Below are 20000 nucleotides of genomic sequence, written 5' to 3' on the forward strand. Positions count from 1 at the left end.
TTAATTATTTATTGAAAAATGAATTAAAAGATTAAAAGATGACTGAATAAATGAATTAAAAGTTTACAATACAAAAACCAAACCAAACAAAGATATTTAAATAAAAAAAATATTCTAAAATGAATCAAAAAATAAATACATTCATTAAAAAGATTTGTTTGAAAAAAAAAATATTAAAAAAGAAGAAAAACAAACAAAAAAAAATATTGAAAATAAATTGGAAAACAAAAATATATATATACATATATATATATATATATATATATATATATATATATATATATATATATGTTTATTATTGCAGTCAAGTCCTTAAATAAAATAGTGAACATACTAGACAACTTGTCTTTTAGTAGTAAGTAAACAAACAAAGACTCCTAATTAGTCTGCTGATGTATGCAGTAACATATTGTGTCATTCATACACCTATTATTTTGTAGACATTATAAGGGACAAACTGTAAACATTGATTATTAATCTACTCGTTCATTTACTATTATTATCTGCTTACTTTCTCTTAATATTTTCTATCTACACTTTTGTTCAAATGTAATCATCACTTATTCTTCTAATGTTTGATACTTGACCTTTCAGGTTTGTCACTGACACTTTAGTTATGTTTTGGTTTTTCCTCCGTGTTTGTTTGTATTTCCTGTCAGCGCTCTTATTTTGGTTGAGTTTCCTGCCCGTCTCCCTGAGCGCTGTTCCCCCTCAAATGCGGCTGATTGGCACCTGGCCACACCTGCTGTCAATCAGCCGGCTGCTATTTAGACCTGCTTTGCCCGCCAGTCAGTGCAGGACCAAGCCTGCCGTCTCTGCATCTCGGGGTTGGTCACCACCACTTTGTGACATTACTTTAATTTTGGATGATACCACACATTTAGGGATCGATCCGATACCAGGTAGTTCCAGGATCATACATTGCTCATATTCAAAGTCCTCATGTGTCCAGGGACGTATTTACTGACGTTATAAACATAATGTACATTTAACATTTTTTTCTCTACGTGATCATAGTAGTATCATAGCCTGTACTTGGTATCATTACAATGGATGTCAGGTATCGATCCACCAATGGTGTTTGTTTACATTGTGATGAGGGTCGGCTATTGTATCCTCATAAGGTGTGTAGTGAAGCATGTTTAGCTGTTCCTAATGTGTGTATGTATATGTTTACTAGTGTGTGATATCATGCACGATACAGGCTGTCCTGCAGCGTGTTTACTTGCGTGTAAGATCATGTGTGATACAAGCTGTCATGCAGTGTGTTTACTTGTGTTATCATGTGTGATACAAGCTGTCCTGCAGAGTGTTTACTTGTATGTGATATCATGTTCGATACAAGATGTCCTGCAGTGTGTTTACTTGTGTGTGATTTTATGTGCGATACAAGCTGTCCTGCAGCGTGTTTACTTGTGTGTGATATCATGTGCGATACAAGCTGTCCTGCTGGGTGTTTACCTGTGTGTGAGATTATGTGCGATACAAGTTGTCCTGCAGCGTGTTTACTTGTGTGTGATATCATGTGCGAAACAAGCTGTCCTGCAGTGTGTTTATTTGTGTATGTTATCATGTCCGATACAAGCTGTCCTGCAAGGTGTTTACCTGTTGGTGATATCATGTGCGATACAAGCTGTCCTGCAGCGTGTTTACTTGTGTGTGATATCATGTGCGATACAAGCTGTCCTGCTGGGTGTTTACCTGTGTGTGAGATTATGTGCGATACAAGTTGTCCTGCAGCGTGTTTACTTGTGTGTGATATCATGTGCGAAACAAGCTGTCCTGCAGTGTGTTTATTTGTGTATGTTATCATGTCCGATACAAGCTGTCCTGCAAGGTGTTTACCTGTTGGTGATATCATGTGCGATACAAGCTGTCCTGCAGCGTGTTTACTTGTGTGTGATATCATGTGCGATACAAGCTGTCCTGCTGGGTGTTTACCTGTGTGTGAGATTATGTGCGATACAAGTTGTCCTGCAGCGTGTTTACTTGTGTGTGATATCATGTGCGAAACAAGCTGTCCTGCAGTGTGTTTATTTGTGTATGTTATCATGTCCGATACAAGCTGTCCTGCAAGGTGTTTACCTGTTGGTGATATCATGTGTGATACAAACTGTCCTGCAGCATGTTTACTTGTGTGTGATATCATGTGCGATACAAGCTGTCCTGCTGGGTGTTTACCTGTGTGTGAGATTATGTGCGATACAAGTTGTCCTGCAGCGTGTTTACTTGTGTGTGATATCATGTGCGAAACAAGCTGTCCTGCAGTGTGTTTATTTGTGTATGTTATCATGTCCGATACAAGCTGTCCTGCAAGGTGTTTACCTGTTGGTGATATCATGTGCAATTTAAGCTGTTCTGCAGAGTGTTTACTTGTGTGTGATATCATGTGCAATACAAGCTGTCCCGCAGAGTGATTACATGTGTGTGATATCATGTGTGATACAAGCTGTCAGGCAACGTGTTTACTTGTGTGTGATATAGTGTGCAATACAAGCTGTCCTTTAGCATGTTTTTACGTGTGTGTGTTATCATGTGCATTACAAGTTGTCCGGCAGATGTTTACTTGTGTGTGATATCATGTGCGATACAAGCTGCCCTGCTGCGTGATTACCTGTTTGTGATATCATGTACAATACAAGTTGTCCGGCAGATGTTTACTTGTGTGTGATATCATGTGCGATACAAGCTGTCCTGCAGCGTGTTTACTTGTGTGTGATATCATGTGCGTTACAAGCAGCCCTGCTTCGTGTTTATTTTTGTGTGATATCATATGCAATACAAGCAGTTTTGCAGCATGTTTCTTTGTGTATGATATCATATGCGATACATGCAGTCTTGCAGCTTGTTTACTTTTGTGTGATATTATGTGCGATACAATGTGTCCTGCATCAATTTTACTTGTGTGTGATATCATATGCGCTACAGATAGTTCTGTAACGCAGAACTATCTGTTTCTTTGTGTGTAATATCATGTGCGATACAAGCAGTCCTGCGTCCTGTTTATTTGTGTATGATTTTATGTGCGATACAAGCAGTCCTGCAGCGTGTTTACTTGTGTATGATTTTTTTGTGCGATACAAGCAGTCCTGCAGCATGTTTGTGTGTGATATTGTTTGCAATACAAGCTGTCCTGCATGCAACGTGTTTACTTGTGTGTGATATTATGTGCGATACAAGCAGTCCTTCTGTGTGTTTACGTGTGTGTGTGTGTGTGTGTGTGTGATATCATGCGCGTTCAAGCAGTCATTCAGCGTGTTTACCTGTGTGTGTGATATCATGTGCAATAAAAGCTTTCCTGCAGCATATTTATTTGTGTGATATCATGTGTGATACAAGCTGTTCTGCAGCATGTTCACTTGTGTGTTTAATCATGTGTGGTACAAGTGGTCCTGCAGCTAATTACTTGTGTGTGATATCATGTGCAATACAACCCTTCCTGCAGGATATTTACTTGTGTGATATCGTGTGATACAGCAGTCCTGCACGTGTTTACTTGTGTGGTATATCTGCGATATAAACAGTCCTTCAGTATGTTTATTTGTTTGTGATATCATGTATGATACACGCAGTCTTGTGGTGTGTATACTTGTGTGTGTGATATAATGTGCAACACAACCCGTCTAGTGGTGTGTCTACTTGTGTGTGATATCACGGGCGATACAAGTAGTCCTGCAGCGTGTTTAGTTGTGAGTGATATCATGTGTGGTACAAGTGGTCCTGCAGCGTGTTTACTTGTGTGTGATATCATGTCCAATACAAGCCTTCCTGCAGGATATTTACTTGTGTGATATCATGTGTGATACAGCAGTCCTGCATGTTTACTTGTGTGTGATATCTGCGATATAAACAGTCCTCCAGCATGTTTATTTGTGTATGATATCATGTATGATACAAGCAGTCTTGTGATGTGTATACCTATGTGTGATATAAGCGGTCTTGTGGTGTGTATACTTGTGTGTGATATCATGTGTGGTACAAGTGGTCCTGCAATGTGTTTACTTGTGTCTGATATTATGTGCGATACAAGCAGTCCTTTAGCATATTTACTTGTGTGTGATATCATGTTTGATAAAAACAGTCCTGCCACATGTTTACTTGTGTGTGATATCATGTGCGGTACCAGCAGCCCTTTAGAATGTTTACTTGTGTGTGATACCATATGCGATACAAGCAGCTCTTTAGAATGTTTACTTGTGTGTGTGTGTGTGTGTGTGTGTGAGTGATGTTTTGTGCGATAAAAGCAATCTTGCAGCGTGCTGACTTGTGGATGATATCATGTGCGATACAGCAGTCATGTAAGGTGTTTACTTGTGTGTGATATCATGTGCGATACAAGCAGTCCTGTAAAGTGTTTACTTGTGTGTGATATCATGCACGATTCAATCAGTCCTTCAGCGTTTTGACTTGTATATGATATCATGGGCAATACAAGTAGTCCTGCAGCGTGTTTACTTGTGTGTGTGTGTGTGTGTGTGTGTGTGTGTGTGTGTGTGTGTGTGTGTGTGTGTGTGTGTGAGTGTGAGTGATGTTTTGTGCGATAAAAGCAATCTTGCAGCGTGCTGACTTGTGGATGATATCATGTGCGATACAAGCAGTCCTGTAAAGTGTTTACTTGTGTGTGATATCATGCACGATTCAATCAGTCCTTCAGCGTTTTGACTTGTATATGATATCATGGGCAATACAAGTAGTCCTGCAGCGTGTTTACTTGTGTGTGTGTGTGTGTGATGATATGTGCAATACAAGCATTCTTTTAGCGTGTGTTTACTTGTGTGTAATATTTTGTGCGATACAAATAGTCCTTTAGCAAGTTTGTGTGTGATATATCATGTGCAATACGAGCAGTCATGTAAGGTGTTTACTTGTGTGTTTTATCATGTGCGATACGGCAGTCCTGTAAGGTGTTTACTTGTATGTGATATCATGTCGATAAAAACAGTTCTGTGGTGTGTATACTTGTGTGTGTGATATCTTGTGTGATACAATATTCTTGCAGCTTGTTTACTTTTGTGTAATACTTTGTGCGATACAAACAGTCATTCAGCGGATTTAATTGTGTGGTATCGTGTGATAATAGCCGTCCTTTAGTGTGTTTACTCGTGTGTGACATCATGTGTGATACAAGTATTCCTTTAGCATGTTTACTTGAGTGTGTTATCATGTGCGATACAAGCAGTCCTTCAGTGTGTTTACTTGTGTGTAATATAATGTGCGATACAAACAGTCTTTCAGCGGGTTTAATCATGTGTGATATAATGTGCGATACAAACAGTCCCACAGCGTGTTTACCTGTGTGTAATAGTATGTGCGATACAAGCAGTCCGTTAGCATGTTTTATGTGTGTGTGATACCATGTGCAATACAAGCTGTCTTGCAGCATGTTTACTTGTGTGTGATATTTTGGGCGATACAAGCAGTCCTTCAGCGAGTTTGTGTGTGATTATCAAGTGCGATACAAAGTGTGTGTGTGTGTGTGTGTGTGTGTGTGTGTGTGTGTGTGTGTGTGATAACATGTGCGATACAAGCAGTCATGTAAGATGTTTACTTGTGTGTGATATAATGTGCGATACAAGCGTCTTGTAAGGTTTTTACTCGTGTGTGATATCATGTACAGTACAAGCAGCTCTGCAGCATTTTTACTTGTGTGTGATATCATGTGCGATACAAGCAGTCATGCAGCATAATTACTTAAGTGTGATATCATGTAAGATTAAAGGAGTCCTGGGGTGTGAATACTTGTGTGTGACATAATGTGCATTGCAAGTTGTCCTGCAGTGTGTTCACCTATGTGATATCATGTGCGATACAAACAGTCATGTAAGATGTTTACTTTTGTGTGATACCATGTGCAATACATGCAGTCTTCCAGCTCATTTACTTTTGTAATATTATGTAAGATACAAACAGTCCTTTAGTGGGTTTAATTGTGTGTGATATCATGTGCGATACAAACATTCCTTCAGCGGGTTTAATTGTTTGTGATATTATGTGTGATACAAGCAGTCCCGCAGTATGTTTGTGCGTGTATGTGTGTGTGTGTGTGTGTGTGTGTGAGATATTATGTGCGATACAGACAGTCCTTCAGCGTGTTTGTTAGTGATATCATGTGTGATGCATGCAGTCTTGTAGCTTGTTTAGTTTGGTGTAATATTATGTGCGATACAAACAGTCCTTCAGCGGGTTTAATTGTATGTGAAGTCATGTGCGATACAAGCTGTTATGCAGCATATTTGCTTAGGTGTGATATCATGTGCGATACAAGGAGTCCTGTGGCGTTTATGCTTGTGGGTGACATCATGTAAATTGCAAGCTGTCCTGCAGCGTGTTTACTTGTGTGTGATATCATGTGCGATACGAGCAGACCTTTAGTGTTTGTGTGTGTGATGTCATGTGCCATACAAACATTCCTTTAGTGTGTGTGTGTGTGTGATGTCATGTGCGATCAAAGCAGTCCTGTAGCGTCTTAATTTGTGTTTGATATCATATGCGATACAGCAGTCCTGTAGGGTGTTTAATTGTGTGTGATACCATGTGTGATACAAGTTGCCCGGCACAGTGTTTACTTGTATGTGATATCATGGGCAATACAGGTAGTCCTGTAAAGTGTTTACTTCTGTTTACTTGGGATATCATGTGTGATAGAAGCAGCCACGCAGCATGTCTACTTAGCACGTCTTTTGTGTGTATACTTTTGTGTGATGTCATGTCCTTTAGTGTGTGTGTGTGTGTGTGTGTGTGTGTGTGTGATATCATGTGCGATACAAGCAGTCCTTCAGTGTGTGTGTGTGTGTGATGTCATGTGCAATACAAGCAGTCCTGCAGTGTGTTTTTGCTTGTGTGTAATATCATGTGCGATACAAGCAGTCCTGCAGCGTGTTTACTTGTTGGTGTGATATCATGTTGGATACAAGCAGTCCTGCAGCGTGTTTACTTCTGTTTACTTGTGATATCATGTGCGATAGAAGCAGCCACGCAGCACGTCTACTTAGCACGTCTTTTGGTGTGTATACTTTTGTGTGATGTCATGTCCTTTAGTGTGTGTGTGTGTGTGTGTGTGTGTGTGATATCATGTGCGATAGAAGCAGCCACGCAGCACGTCTACTTAGCACGTCTTTTGGTGTGTATACTTTTGTGTGACATCATGTCCTTTAGTGTGTGTGTTTGTGATATCATGTGCGATACAAGCAGTCCTTTGGTGTGTGTGATGTCATGTGCGATACAAGCAGACCTGCAGCGTGTTTACTTGTGTGTGATATCATGTTGGATACAAGCAGCCCTGCAGCGTGTATACTTGTGAGTGATATCATGTTGGATACAAGCAAACCTGCAGCGTGTTTACTTGTGAGTGATATCACGTTCAATACAAGCAGTCCTTTAGCATGTTTACTTGTGTGATATCATGTGCGATAGAAGCAGCCACGCAGCACGTCTACTTAGCACGTCTTTTGTGTGTATACTTTTGTGTGACGTCATGTTCTTTAGTGTGTGTGTGATGTCATGTGCGATACAAGGAGTCCTTTAGTGTGTGTATGTGATGTCATGTGCGATACAAGCAGTCCTGCAGTGTGTTTAATTGTGTGTGTGATATCATGTTGGATACAAGCAGTCCTGCAGCGTGTTTACTTGTGAGTGATATCACGTTCATTACAAGCAGTCCTTTAGCATGTGTACTTGTGTGATATCATGTGCGATAGAAGCAGCCACACAGCATGTCTACTTAGCACGTCTTTTGGTGTGTATACTTTTGTGTGACGTCATGTCCTTTAGTGTGTGTGTGTGTGATATCATGTGCGATACAAGTAGTCCTTTAGTGTGTGTGTGTGTGTGTGTGTGTGGGTGTGTGAGATGTCATGTGCGATACAAGCAGTCTTGCAGCGTGTTTACTTGTGTGTGTGATATCATGTTGGATACAAGCAGTCCTGCAGCGTGTTTACTTCTGTTTACTTGTGATATCATGTGCGATAGAAGCAGCCACACAGCATGTCTACTTAGCATGTCTACTTTTGGTGTGTATACTTTTGTGTGACATCATGTCCTTTAGTGTGTGTGATATCATGTGCGATACAATCAGTCCTTTAGTGTGTGTGTGTGTGATGTCATGTGCGATACAAGCAGTCCTGCAGCGTGTTTACTTGTTTGTAATATCATGTGCGATACAAGCAGTCCTGCAGCGTGTTTACTTGTGTGTGTGATATCATGTGTGATACAAGTTGCCCAGAACAGTGTTTACTTGTATATGATATCATGGGCAATACAAATAGTCCTGCAGCTTCTTTACTTGTGTGTGATATCATGTTGGATAGAAGCAGCCACACAGCATGTCTACCTAGCACGTCTTTTGGTGTATATACTTTTGTGTGACATCATGTCCTTTAGTGTGTGTGTTTGTGATATCATGTGCGATACAAGCAGTCCTTTGGTGTGTGTTTGTGTGTGTGTGTGTGTGATGTCATGTGCGATACAAGCAGTCCTGCAGCCTGTTTACTTGTGTGATATCATGTGCGATACAAGAAGTCTTGCAGCGTGTTTACTTGTGAGTGATATCACGTTCAATACAAGCAGTCCTTTAGCATGTTTACTTGTGTGATACCATGTGCGATTGAAGCAGCCACGCAGCACGTCTACTTAGCACGTCTTTTGGTGTGTATACTTTTGTGTGACGTCATGTTTTTTAGTGTGTGTGTGTGTGATATCATGTACGATACAAGCAGTCCTTTAGTGTGTGTATGTGATGTCATGTGCGATACAAGCAGTCCTGCAGTCTGTTTTTCTTGTGTGTGTGATATCATGTTGGATACAAGCAGTCCTGCAGCGTGTTTACTTGTGAGTGATATCATGTTCAATACAAGCAGTCCTTTAGCATGTTTAATTGTGTGATATCATGTGCGATAGAAGCAGCCACGCAGCATGTCTACTTAGCACGTCTTTTGGTGTGTATACTTTTGTGTGATGTCATGTCCTTTAGTGTGTGTGTGTGATATCATGTGCGATATTTGCAGTCCTTTGGTGTGTGTGTGTGTGTGTGTGTGTGTGTGTGTGATGTCATGTGCGATACAAGCAGTCCTGCAGCGTGTTTACTTGTGAGTGATATCATGTTCATTACAAGCAGTCCTTTAGCATGTTTACTTGTGTGATATCATGTGCGATTGAAGCAGCCACGCAGCACGTCTACTTAGCACGTCTTTTGGTGTGTATACCTTTGTGTGATGTCATGTTTTTTTGTGTGTGTGTGTGTGATATCATGTGCGATACAAGTAGTCCTTTAGTGTGTGTATGTGATGTCATGTGCGATACAAGCAGCCACGCAGCACATCTACTTTGCACGTCTTTTGTGTGTATACTTTTGTGTGAGGTCATGTTCTTTAGTGTGTGTGTGATGTCATGTGCGACACAAGGAGTCCTTTAGTGTGTGTGTGTGATGTCATGTGCGACACAAGGAGTCCTTTAGTGTGTGTATGTGATGTCATGTGCGATACAAGCAGTCATGCAGCGTGTTTACTTTGAGTGATATCATGTTCAATACAAGCAGTCCTTTAGCATGTTTACTTGTGTGATATCATGTGCGATACAAGAAGTCCTGCAGCGTGTTTACTTGTGAGTGATATCACGTTCAATACAAGCAGCCCATTAGCATGTCTACTTGTGTGATATCATGTGCGATAGAAGCAGCCACGCAGCATGTCTACCTAGCACGTCTTTTGGTGTGTATACTTTTGTGTGACGTCATGTGCGATACAAGCAGCCCTTCGGTGTGTATGCTTTTGTGTGACATCATGTGCGATACAAGCAGTCCTTCGACGTGTATACTTGTGTGTTTGTGATACTTAAAAATAACAAATTATATACATATTTTGAAAAAAGGATTTGCCTCATGTATGTCAGAGAAGAACATTCACAAATGAGCTGCACCGTTTTATAAGCAGCAGGATCAAAAGCGTAGGGAAAGAGTAGATAAAAGCTTAGATAAAACCTCTGTCTGAGTGAATCCTGAGGCCTACTGTACTTTAATGTTGGTCGTTGTGGTGCTACTTGGAGAGACTCCAGTTTTCTGAGGTGGTTTTTGGTGAAAAGGGTTTGAGAACCACTCATGTGACGTTTAACAATTTGAGGGATGTGGCTTACATATTTTCCTCAAAGCGACCTTGTCTTTTAAATATTTCGTTTTCATGAATTTTTCCACTGTCGGAGGTAAAATCATTCCGGACTAACTCCATCCCTTCTGGTCTGTCCCCCAGGCACCCTCTCTTCGCGCCGCACTTATCCGCCTCCCCTGCTGCCCCGGCAGGTTGCCATGGTCGCCATACCGACGCTCTCTCTCCTATTGGTCCTGGCAGAGTGGCGAGGCCCGGCGGACGCCTCCCCCAACCTGCTGCTGCGGCCCAGCCCCCGGGAGCGCGACGCCGGGGCAATGATGAACTTCAACATCGCCGTCATCCACGCCGGCGCAGCGGTGCAGGCAGAGGCGGCGGCGGCTGCCGGGTCCGGGGGCCGGGCGCTCTACCCGGGCTTCGGCCGGGTGTACGGCTCCCTGGGGGAGAGCGTGGTCACCCAGTGGGGCTCCGCGAACGTCATCTGGCTACAGGTTGGGGAACGCCGCTCATTCAGCCACACTCGGAAGGAGCAGCCATTGTTCAACATCACCGCACTCCTCGCACGTCACGCTAACTGTCCTTGTTCACCCCCGTTTGTTCTCCTCTCTTACACCATTCCCTCCCCAAGGTGAACGACAGCAGCCCTAAGACGGTGCTGTCCCAGCTGTGTGAGCTTCTGGCCGCGCGGCCCCTGCAGGGTCTGGTTTACGAGGAGGAGAGCCCCACCCGCACGACCTGGGGCCCCTTGGCCCCCATGCTGGAGTTTGTGTCGGCGCAAACAGGACTGCCCATAGTGGCTGTAGGAGGGGGAGCGGGGCTGGGGAGGATGCCACAGGTAGGAGGAGGGAGGTCGGGGTCGGGGTGGGTCCCGGGCACGCCGTCCAGCTCGGACCGCAGGGTTGTATGGTATACTGATGAATCAAAAACATAAAAAATACCGGTACTTTTTTTTTTGTTATCCCCCCGCCCCGGACCTTATATCGAACAGGCACAGGGCATAGCTCTTGCTCTCGTTAGTCGTTTGGCGAACTCGTCCATCCGCAGCCGGCTGTGTTTTAGCTACTTCTAAATCACTTAACCTCGCCTCCACGCCGAGAAATAGTCGGCGCAAACAGGACTGCTCGTAGTGGCTGTAGGAGGGGGAGCGGGGCTGGGGAGGATGCCACAGGTAGGAGGAGGGAGGTCGGGGTCGAAGTGGGTCTGGGGCACGCCGTCCAGCTCGGACCACAGGGTTTTACAGTATACTGATGAATCAAAAAAAAATACCGGTCCTTTGTCGAACAGGCACACTTAGAAGCAGAAACAGGAGCATAGCTCTCGCTCTCGTTAGTCGTTTGGCAAACTCGTGGCTAACGTCAATCCGTATCCGGCAGTGTTTTACCTACTTCCAAATTACTAATCCTCGCCTCCACCGGAACAGATAAAGTCATTTCTCACAAGTATCATCCCTGCGGGACGAGGACTAGCTAAACTTGTTTCACTACACACCCAGGGAGGTCGGGATCGAGGTGGGTCTGGGGCACACCGTCCAGCTCGGACCGCAGGGTTTTACGGTATACGAATGAATAAAAAACGCTACCATACTGCTTCTGGAAAAAAAATACCGGTACTTTTTTTTTTTTTACCCCCCCGAACCTTATGTTGAAGAGACACACTTAGAAGCAGAAACAGGAGCACAGCTTTTGCTCTCGTTAGTCGTCTGGCGAACTCGTGGCTAACGTCCATCCACAGCCGGCGGTGTTTTAGCTACTTCTAAATTACTAATTCTCGCCTCCATGGCGACAAAGTAATTTCTCACAAGTATCATACCTGCGGGACGAGGACTATTTAAACTTGTTTCACTACACACCCAGGGAAGTCGGGGTCAGAGGTGGGTCTGGGGCACACCGTCCAGCTCGGACCGCAGGGTTGTACGGTGTACTGATGAATCAAAAAACGCTACAATACTGCTTCTGGAAAAAAAATACTGGTACTTTTTTTTTCACCTCTCCGGACCTTACGTCGAACAGGCACACTTAGAAGCAGAAACAGGAGCATAGCTCTCGCTCTCGTTAGTCGTTTGGCAAACTCATGGCTAATGTTCCTCCGCATCCGGCGGTGTTTTAGCTACTTCTAAATCACTAATTCTCGCCTCCATGGTGACAAATAAAGTAAGTTTCTCACAAGTATCATCCCGGCAGGACGAGGACTAGCTAAACATGCTTCACTACACTCAGGGGGTCGAGGTGGGTCTGGGGCACACTGTCCAGCTCTGACTGCAGGGTTGTACGGTATACTAATGAATCAAAAACGCTAACATACTGCCTCTGGAAAAAAAAATTACCGGTATTTTTTTTTTCTATTCCACTTTGTGCCTGTTTGAACTTATGTCAAACAGGCACACTTACAAGCAGAAACAGCGTGGGGATAGCAAAGGGTAGAACTGACGTATTTTGGCCTAAAAATAACGCTAAAGTTGATTGCAGCTAACGTCCATCCGGAGCCCACAGTGTTTTAGCTACTTCCAAATCATTAATCCTCCCCTCCACGGCGACAAATACTCATTTCTCACAAGTATAGTCCCTGCAGGACGAGGACTAGCTAAACATGCTTCACTACACCCAGGTAGGAGGAGGGAGGTCGGGGTCAAGGTGGGTCTGGGGCACACCGTCCAGCTCAGACCGCAGGGTTGTACGGAATACTAATGAATCAAAAACGCTACCATAGTGCTTCGGGGGGAAAAATACCGGTACTTTTTTTCTTTTTTTCCCCGGGAACTTATGTCAAACAGGCACACTTACAAGCAGAAACAGGGTGGAGATAGACAAAGGGAGGACGGACGCATTTTGGATTAAAAACAAATGCTAGAGAGTCAATGTACAGTAGAGGTGATCCATCGATAAATAATAGAGTGTCAGCATGTCTGTGATTTTCAAACTCTGGTACGTGTGCGTGCGCCAAATAATCACTCCATTGAATATCCATACACAGTGTGACTGTTCAAACCGTGTGTAATGTGACAGTGGCCCAAAAAAATATGCAACATACTCGTAAAATAAAACCCCTGCCTTGATTGGATCGATATTTGTTCCGTTTATTGTTGTTATCATGACAAAATATTGTTTTTTGTTGTTGTTGACAAAATGAGGGAGTACTACTGTGGACACTGGAAGGCTCTGCGGGCAAAAAATGTTTTTTTTTAATTTTGTTGCAAAAATGGTGTGTTGTATTCAATGCCACACATGTCATGCATTTATGACAATAATAGCAAATTATTATTGGTAACGATTCTTGAAAAAAAAAATCAAAAATCGGTTTTATTTCATTTAGATTTTTTTTGTATTAATTTGTAACGATTCTTAGTTACTTAAAAAAAATCAACCATCTGTTTAAAAAAAAAAAAATATATATATTATATATATATATAAATATATATATATATGTATATATATATATATATATATACATATATATATGTGTGTGTGTGTATGTATGTATATATATATATATATATATATATATATATATATATATATATATATATATATATATATATAATATATATATATATATATATATATATATATATATATATATATATATATATATATATATATATATGTATGTATGTATGTGTGTGTGTGTGTGTGTGTGTGTGTGTGTGTGTATGTATATATATATTTATGTACGGTATATATATATATATATATATATATATATATATATATATATATATATATAATATATATGAATGTATATATGTATGTATATATATTTATGTACAGTATATATATATATATATGTATGTATATATGTATGTATATATATTTATGTGTGTGTGTATATATATATATGTATGTATATATATTTATGTATATATATATATATATACATATATATATATATGTATGTATATATATATTTATGTGTGTGTGTATATATATATGTATGTATATATTCATATATATAATATATATATATATATATATATATATATATATATATGTATATATATATATGTATATACACACGCATTAACATTTTAAAATTGTATTTATTTTATTATTTTTTAAGAGTAACTTCAGATTTACCCGTCTTTTTATAAGATTATTTTTTTAGTGTTTAGTTTCATATTTCAAAAATGTTGTTTTTTTACTCGGTAAACACACAAAAATATACAATATGCCCTTCAGAAATATTTCAAAGTGAAATATTTGATGTGAAATAAAACGTAACCTTCTGTAGGCCAATTATTTGTAACAACATTGATTTTGATACATTATTATATTTTGAGCAACAACAGTTTTTATTAGTCAAAAATTGTTGTTTTTTTCCTCACATTTCACCCGTTTGCTCTTGTATTACACTTTTTATGATATTTATCCAAATTATTTTTTTAAAGGATATGTTTAAAAAATAGCTGTGTGCTAAAAAAGGCCACATGTCAAAACATTCACAATTTGCACAATGAGATGTAAGCATGGATTAAAGTGTACATTCTTAAAACACGACATTACAGCGTTTGTTTTCATTTCTGCAATCTAGTGATTAATATTGACGAATAAATGACGGTATAACACGCAAACATCGGATTGAGGAGCGTGGGTGTACACCACTTGTTTGTGTCACCGTAAAAAAGAGGTATTAAACTCCCCAAACCGCCACACCCACATCATGGTTTTAACGACCTGGCACTGGCACTTGACCTGTGGTGTTGGAGTTGTCTCACTTTTTGCTGTGGCCGTAAACGCATCGCTGGCTGAGTCTGAGTGCGTCTGTTGGCGCAAGTGAGGGAGAGAGAGCGATACTGCTGCTGATTGTGCCAGATGACAAAGTTGTTGGGCTTTTTTTTTTTTAACTCGCTAGCAGTTAATAAAGATAAGGCCATTACACATTAAGTTGAATGATGCAGACACGTTTGTTACTGAATACTTTTTAATATGCTTCTGCCTTGGAGACTTAGTATGAGTAAGTAATATGTATTTATAATTATTTGGTACTTGTTTATATTTACAAATGTGGAGCAATATCGTTAAACGATTATGTCGTACGACTAGCTCGTGTGCTAGTGTGTGCTTAGCTGTTTCATAGCTGCTAGCTCCTAGTAGCCCGTAGCTTAGCGTGCTTGCCTTTTTTAAATGACTTGACTAAAATTGAAGATAAGACCAACGTTGTGTTCACTGAGTTCTAAGTAAACACGCTGCAGGGCTGCTTGTATCGGACATGATATTGCATGTTGACATGTATCGGACATGATATCACGTTTACATGTTGTATCGGACATGGCATCACATTTTGACATGTTGTATCGGACATGGTATCACATTTTGACATATTGTATCAGACATGGTATCACATGTTGACATGTATCTGACATGGTATCACATGTTGACATGTATTGGACATATCACATCACATGTTGTATCGGACATGATATCATATGTTGACATGTTGTATCGGACATAAGTCATTTTGACATGTTGTATCGGACATGGTATCACATTTTGACATGATGTATCGGACATGGTATCACATGTTGACATGTGTCTGACATGGTATCACATGTTGACATGTATCGGACATATCACATCACATGTTGACATGTTGTATCGGACATGATATCATATGTTGACATGTTGTATCGGACATGATAAGATATTTTGACATGTTATATCGGACATGGTATTACATTTTGACATGTTGTATCGGACATGGTATCACATTTTGACATAAAGACATGGTATCACATTTTGACATGTTTTGTCGGACATGGTATCACATTTTTACATGTTGTATCGGACATGGTATCACATGTTGACATGTATCGGACATATCACATCACATGTTGATATGTTGTATCGGACATGATATCATTTGTTGACATGTTGTCTCGGACATGGCATTACATTTTGCCATGTTGTATCAGACATGGTATCACATGTTGACATGTATCGGACATGGTATCTCATGTTGACAAGTATCGGACATGATATCACATGTTGACATGTTGTATCGGACATGGTATCACATGTTGACATGTTGTATCGGACATAATATCACATTTTGACATGTTGAATCGGACATGATATCACATTTTGACATGTTGTATCGAACATGGTATCACATTTTGATATGTCGTATCGGATATGGTATCACATGTCGACATGTTGTGGCGGACATGATATCACATGTCAATGTGTTGTATTGGACATGATATCACATGTCGACATGTATCGGACATGATGCCAGACTTTTAAATGTCTAATCGGATATAATATCACACGTAAAGGTGTTGTATCGGACATGATAGCACACGTTTAGAGGTTGAAAGACTTACATAATAACTTACATGAAGATTTAGGTAAATAGTTGCATAAAGACTTAAGTACGGACTTACAAAAAGATTTACGTAAAGAGTAAAGACGTACGTAAAGACGTACGTAAAGACGTACGTAAAGACTTACATAAAGACTTACATAAAGACTTACGTAAAGACCTACGCAAAGACCTACGTAAACACTTACGTAAATACTTAAGTAAAAAATTATGTAAAGACTTATGTAAAGACTTACATAAAGACATATGTAAAACATTACATAAAGTCTTACGTAAAGATTTATATAAATGCTTAAGTAAATACTTCTGTAAAGAATTAGGCAAATAATTACGTAAAGATTAAACATAAATAATTATGTGAATACTTGCGTAAAGACTTACGCAAAGACTTATGTAAATTATGAAATTCTTTACGTAATTATTTACTTAAGTCTTATGTAAAGACCTACGTAAAGACTTAAGTAAAAAATTACGTAAAGACTTACGGAAATACTTATGTAAATATTTAAATAAAGAATTATGTTAAGACTTATGTAAAGAATTACGCAAATAATTACGTAAAGACTTAAACATAAATAATTATGTGAAGACTTGCGTAAAGACTTACGCAAAGACTTATGTAAATAATTACGTAAAGACTTGCATAAAGTCTCACCTTAAGTCTTACTTAAAGAAGTAGGTAAAGACGTAAGTAAATACTTACGTAAATACTTGAGTAAAAAATTATGTAGACTTATGTAAAGACTTACATAAAGACGTGTGTAAAACATTACGTAAAGACTTATTTAAATACTTAAGTAAAGAATTATGTAAAGACTTGTGTAAAGAATTACGCAAATAATTCCGTAAAGATTAAACATAAATAATTATGTGAATACTTGCGTTATGACTTACGCAAAGACTTATGTAAATAATTAAGTAAATAATTACGTAAAGACTTGCATAAAGTTTACTTAAAGAAGTAGGTGAAGACGTAAGTAAATACTTACGTAAATATTTAAGTAAAAAATTATGTAGACTTATGTAAAGACTTACATAAAGACGTATGTAAAACATTACGGAAAGACTTCTGTAAATACTTAAGTGAAGAATTATGTAAAGATTTATGTAAAGAATTACGCAAATAATTACGTAAAGAGTTAAACATAAATAATTATGTGAAGACTTGCGCCAAGACTTACGCAAATACTTATGTAAATAATTACGTAAGGACTTGCGTAAAGACATACGTAAAGACTTACGTAGAGATGTACGTAAAGACTTACATAAAAACGTACGTAAAAACTTGTATAAAGATGTACGTAAAGACTTACGTAAAAACGTACGTAAAGACTTACGCAAAGACTTATGTAAATAATTACGTAAATAATTACGTAAAGACTTGCATAAAGTCTTACTTAAAGAAGTAGGTAAAGACGTAAGTAAATACTTACGTAAATACTTAAGTAAAAAATTATGTAGACTTATGTAAAGACTTACATAAAGACGTATGTAAAACATTACGTAAAGCCTTATGTAAATACTTAAGTAAATAATTATGTAAAGATTTATGTAAAGAATTACGCAAATAATTACGTAAAGACTTAAACATAAATAGCTATGTGAAGACTTGCGCCAAGACTTACGCAAATACTTATGTAAATAATTAAGTAAATAATTACGTAAGGACTTGCGTAAAGACATACGTAAAGACTTTCGTTGAGATGTACGTAAAGACTTACGTAAAAACGTACGTAAAAACTTGCGTAAAGATGTACGTAAAGACTTACGTAAAAACGTACGTAAAGACCTACGTAAAGACCTATGTAAAGAGTTGCGTAATTACTTGCGTAAGTACTTATGTCAATAATTAAGTAAAGACCGGTCAGCTGCTGCTCAGCCAAAATGTGAACTTTGTGAGTGGAGTACTTTAGATGACCTCCCTCTCGATGTTGTGTTCTAGAAACATCCCGTCTGCCAGCATCCACCAGGCACCATGTTTGAGCCCTGCAGCCGCATGAAATGTTTAGGAGCTGCGACGCCTCCTCTGTGTTCTGCATTAAAGACGGGCAGGGGGGCCCAGAGAGCTGAAAGTGTTGTGGGGTGCCTTCACACTTGTACTGGGGTTGGTGCAGGTTCCCCCCACCCGCAGGTCACATGTGGGGCTTTATTTTTACATGAAGAAGTACACATAAAATGTTAATTACTGACATATTCCTAGCATCTTCCTGCTCAGTCACTGATATTTACGAAAGTCTACTTGATTACTTTCACTGCCTCTGGCTCTCATTTAACCCTCTTAGTCCTCATGTAGCGTTTAATCGTTTATTTTTTCATAACCCCGTTCTCCAGAGCAACGTACACAAAAAAAGGGAGCATCAATAATTTTCTGTGCCGATTACAACGACCGGGACGTATTCCGAGCCATGTTCAGATTATGGTTTTATGCAATCGGCCGATAACAATCACACAGTTTGTATTAACTGTAAATATCTACATTCACGGTAACGATAGCAATACAATATTTAAACCAGTTCCTTGTTCTTTTTATTACATTCAAGTGTTTAATCAAAACAAAGTAAAAAGTACTCAAAAAAAACTGAAATGTGAAACAAATATATTATTTTAAATACTTAGATTTTTGCCCTCAAAGTCTTGCTGTTTCCAGGGAATTATTCCCCGACTTTGTTAACAATAAAAAAAAAAGTAAAACAATTATTGTAATCCCTTTCGTACGTAGCACCGCTTCTCACCATCGAAAGTATTTTAATTTATTTTATTTAATTTTATTTTATTTCTTTATTTTTTATTTATTTATTTATTATTTTATTTATTTTTACAAATTCAAGGAAATATCCCTAAATTTGTAAACATGTACTATCACGCAGTTTGTATTAACTTTACTTTTTTACATTTATGGTAACAATATCAATACAATATTAAACTAGTTCCTCATTCTTTTTTTTTATTACATTCAAGTGTTTGATCAAAATAAAGTAAATAGTACACAACAAATACACAAACGTAAACATTTTTTATTTTAAATACTTGGATTTTTGCCCTCAAAGTCTTCCTAAATCCACGGAATTATTCCTGTCTTTGTTAGCAATAACAAGAAAAAAAGATTAAACAATTGTTGTAATCCCTTTTGTACCTGGCACCTCTCCTCACCATCGAAACTAGTGTTTTTGTTTTTTTTGTAGTTTTTTTGTTTTTTTACAAATTCAAGGAAATATCCCTAAATTTGTAAACACGTACAATCACGCAGTTTGCATTAACTGTAAATTTTAACATTTACAGTAACGATACCAATACAATATTTAAACTAGTTCCTCGTTCTTTTTTTTAATTAAATTCAAGTGTTTGATCAAAACAAAGTAAATAGTACACAATAAATACACAAACGTAAAAAAAAATAAAAAATTATTTTAGATGCTGGCTTCACGGTGGCAGAGGGGTTAGTGCGTCTGCCTCACAATACGAAGGTCCTGCAGTCCTGGGTTCAAATCCAGGCTCGGGATCTTTCTGTGTGGAGTTTGCATGTTCTCCCCGTGAATGCGTGGGTTCCCTCCGGGTACTCCGGCTTCCTCCCACTTCCAAAAACATGCACCT

The 20000-nt window shown here is 39.0% G+C and overlaps 1 protein-coding gene across 3 annotated transcripts in view; it reads left to right on the forward strand.

Annotated features, from left to right (window-relative positions):
• The window catches only part of LOC133561775 (glutamate receptor ionotropic, NMDA 2D), a 189117-nt gene that overhangs the window by 64697 nt on the left and 104420 nt on the right, over positions 1 to 20000 (forward strand). The window contains exons 1-3 of one of the 3 annotated variants that reach the window (XM_061915301.1): positions 448 to 902; positions 10239 to 10585; positions 10723 to 10929. In XM_061915301.1, the coding sequence (XP_061771285.1) occupies positions 617 to 902; positions 10239 to 10585; positions 10723 to 10929 (840 nt within the window). In that variant the 5' untranslated portion in view covers positions 448 to 616. Of the gene's footprint in view, positions 1 to 447; positions 903 to 10238; positions 10586 to 10722; positions 10930 to 11037; positions 11263 to 20000 lie in introns of those variants that run through there. The other 2 variants (XM_061915303.1, XM_061915304.1) reach the window with 2 other exon arrangements.

Source organism: Nerophis ophidion, linkage group LG11 (assembly GCF_033978795.1).
Source record: "Nerophis ophidion isolate RoL-2023_Sa linkage group LG11, RoL_Noph_v1.0, whole genome shotgun sequence".
NCBI classification, from domain to species: Eukaryota; Metazoa; Chordata; class Actinopteri; order Syngnathiformes; family Syngnathidae; genus Nerophis; species Nerophis ophidion.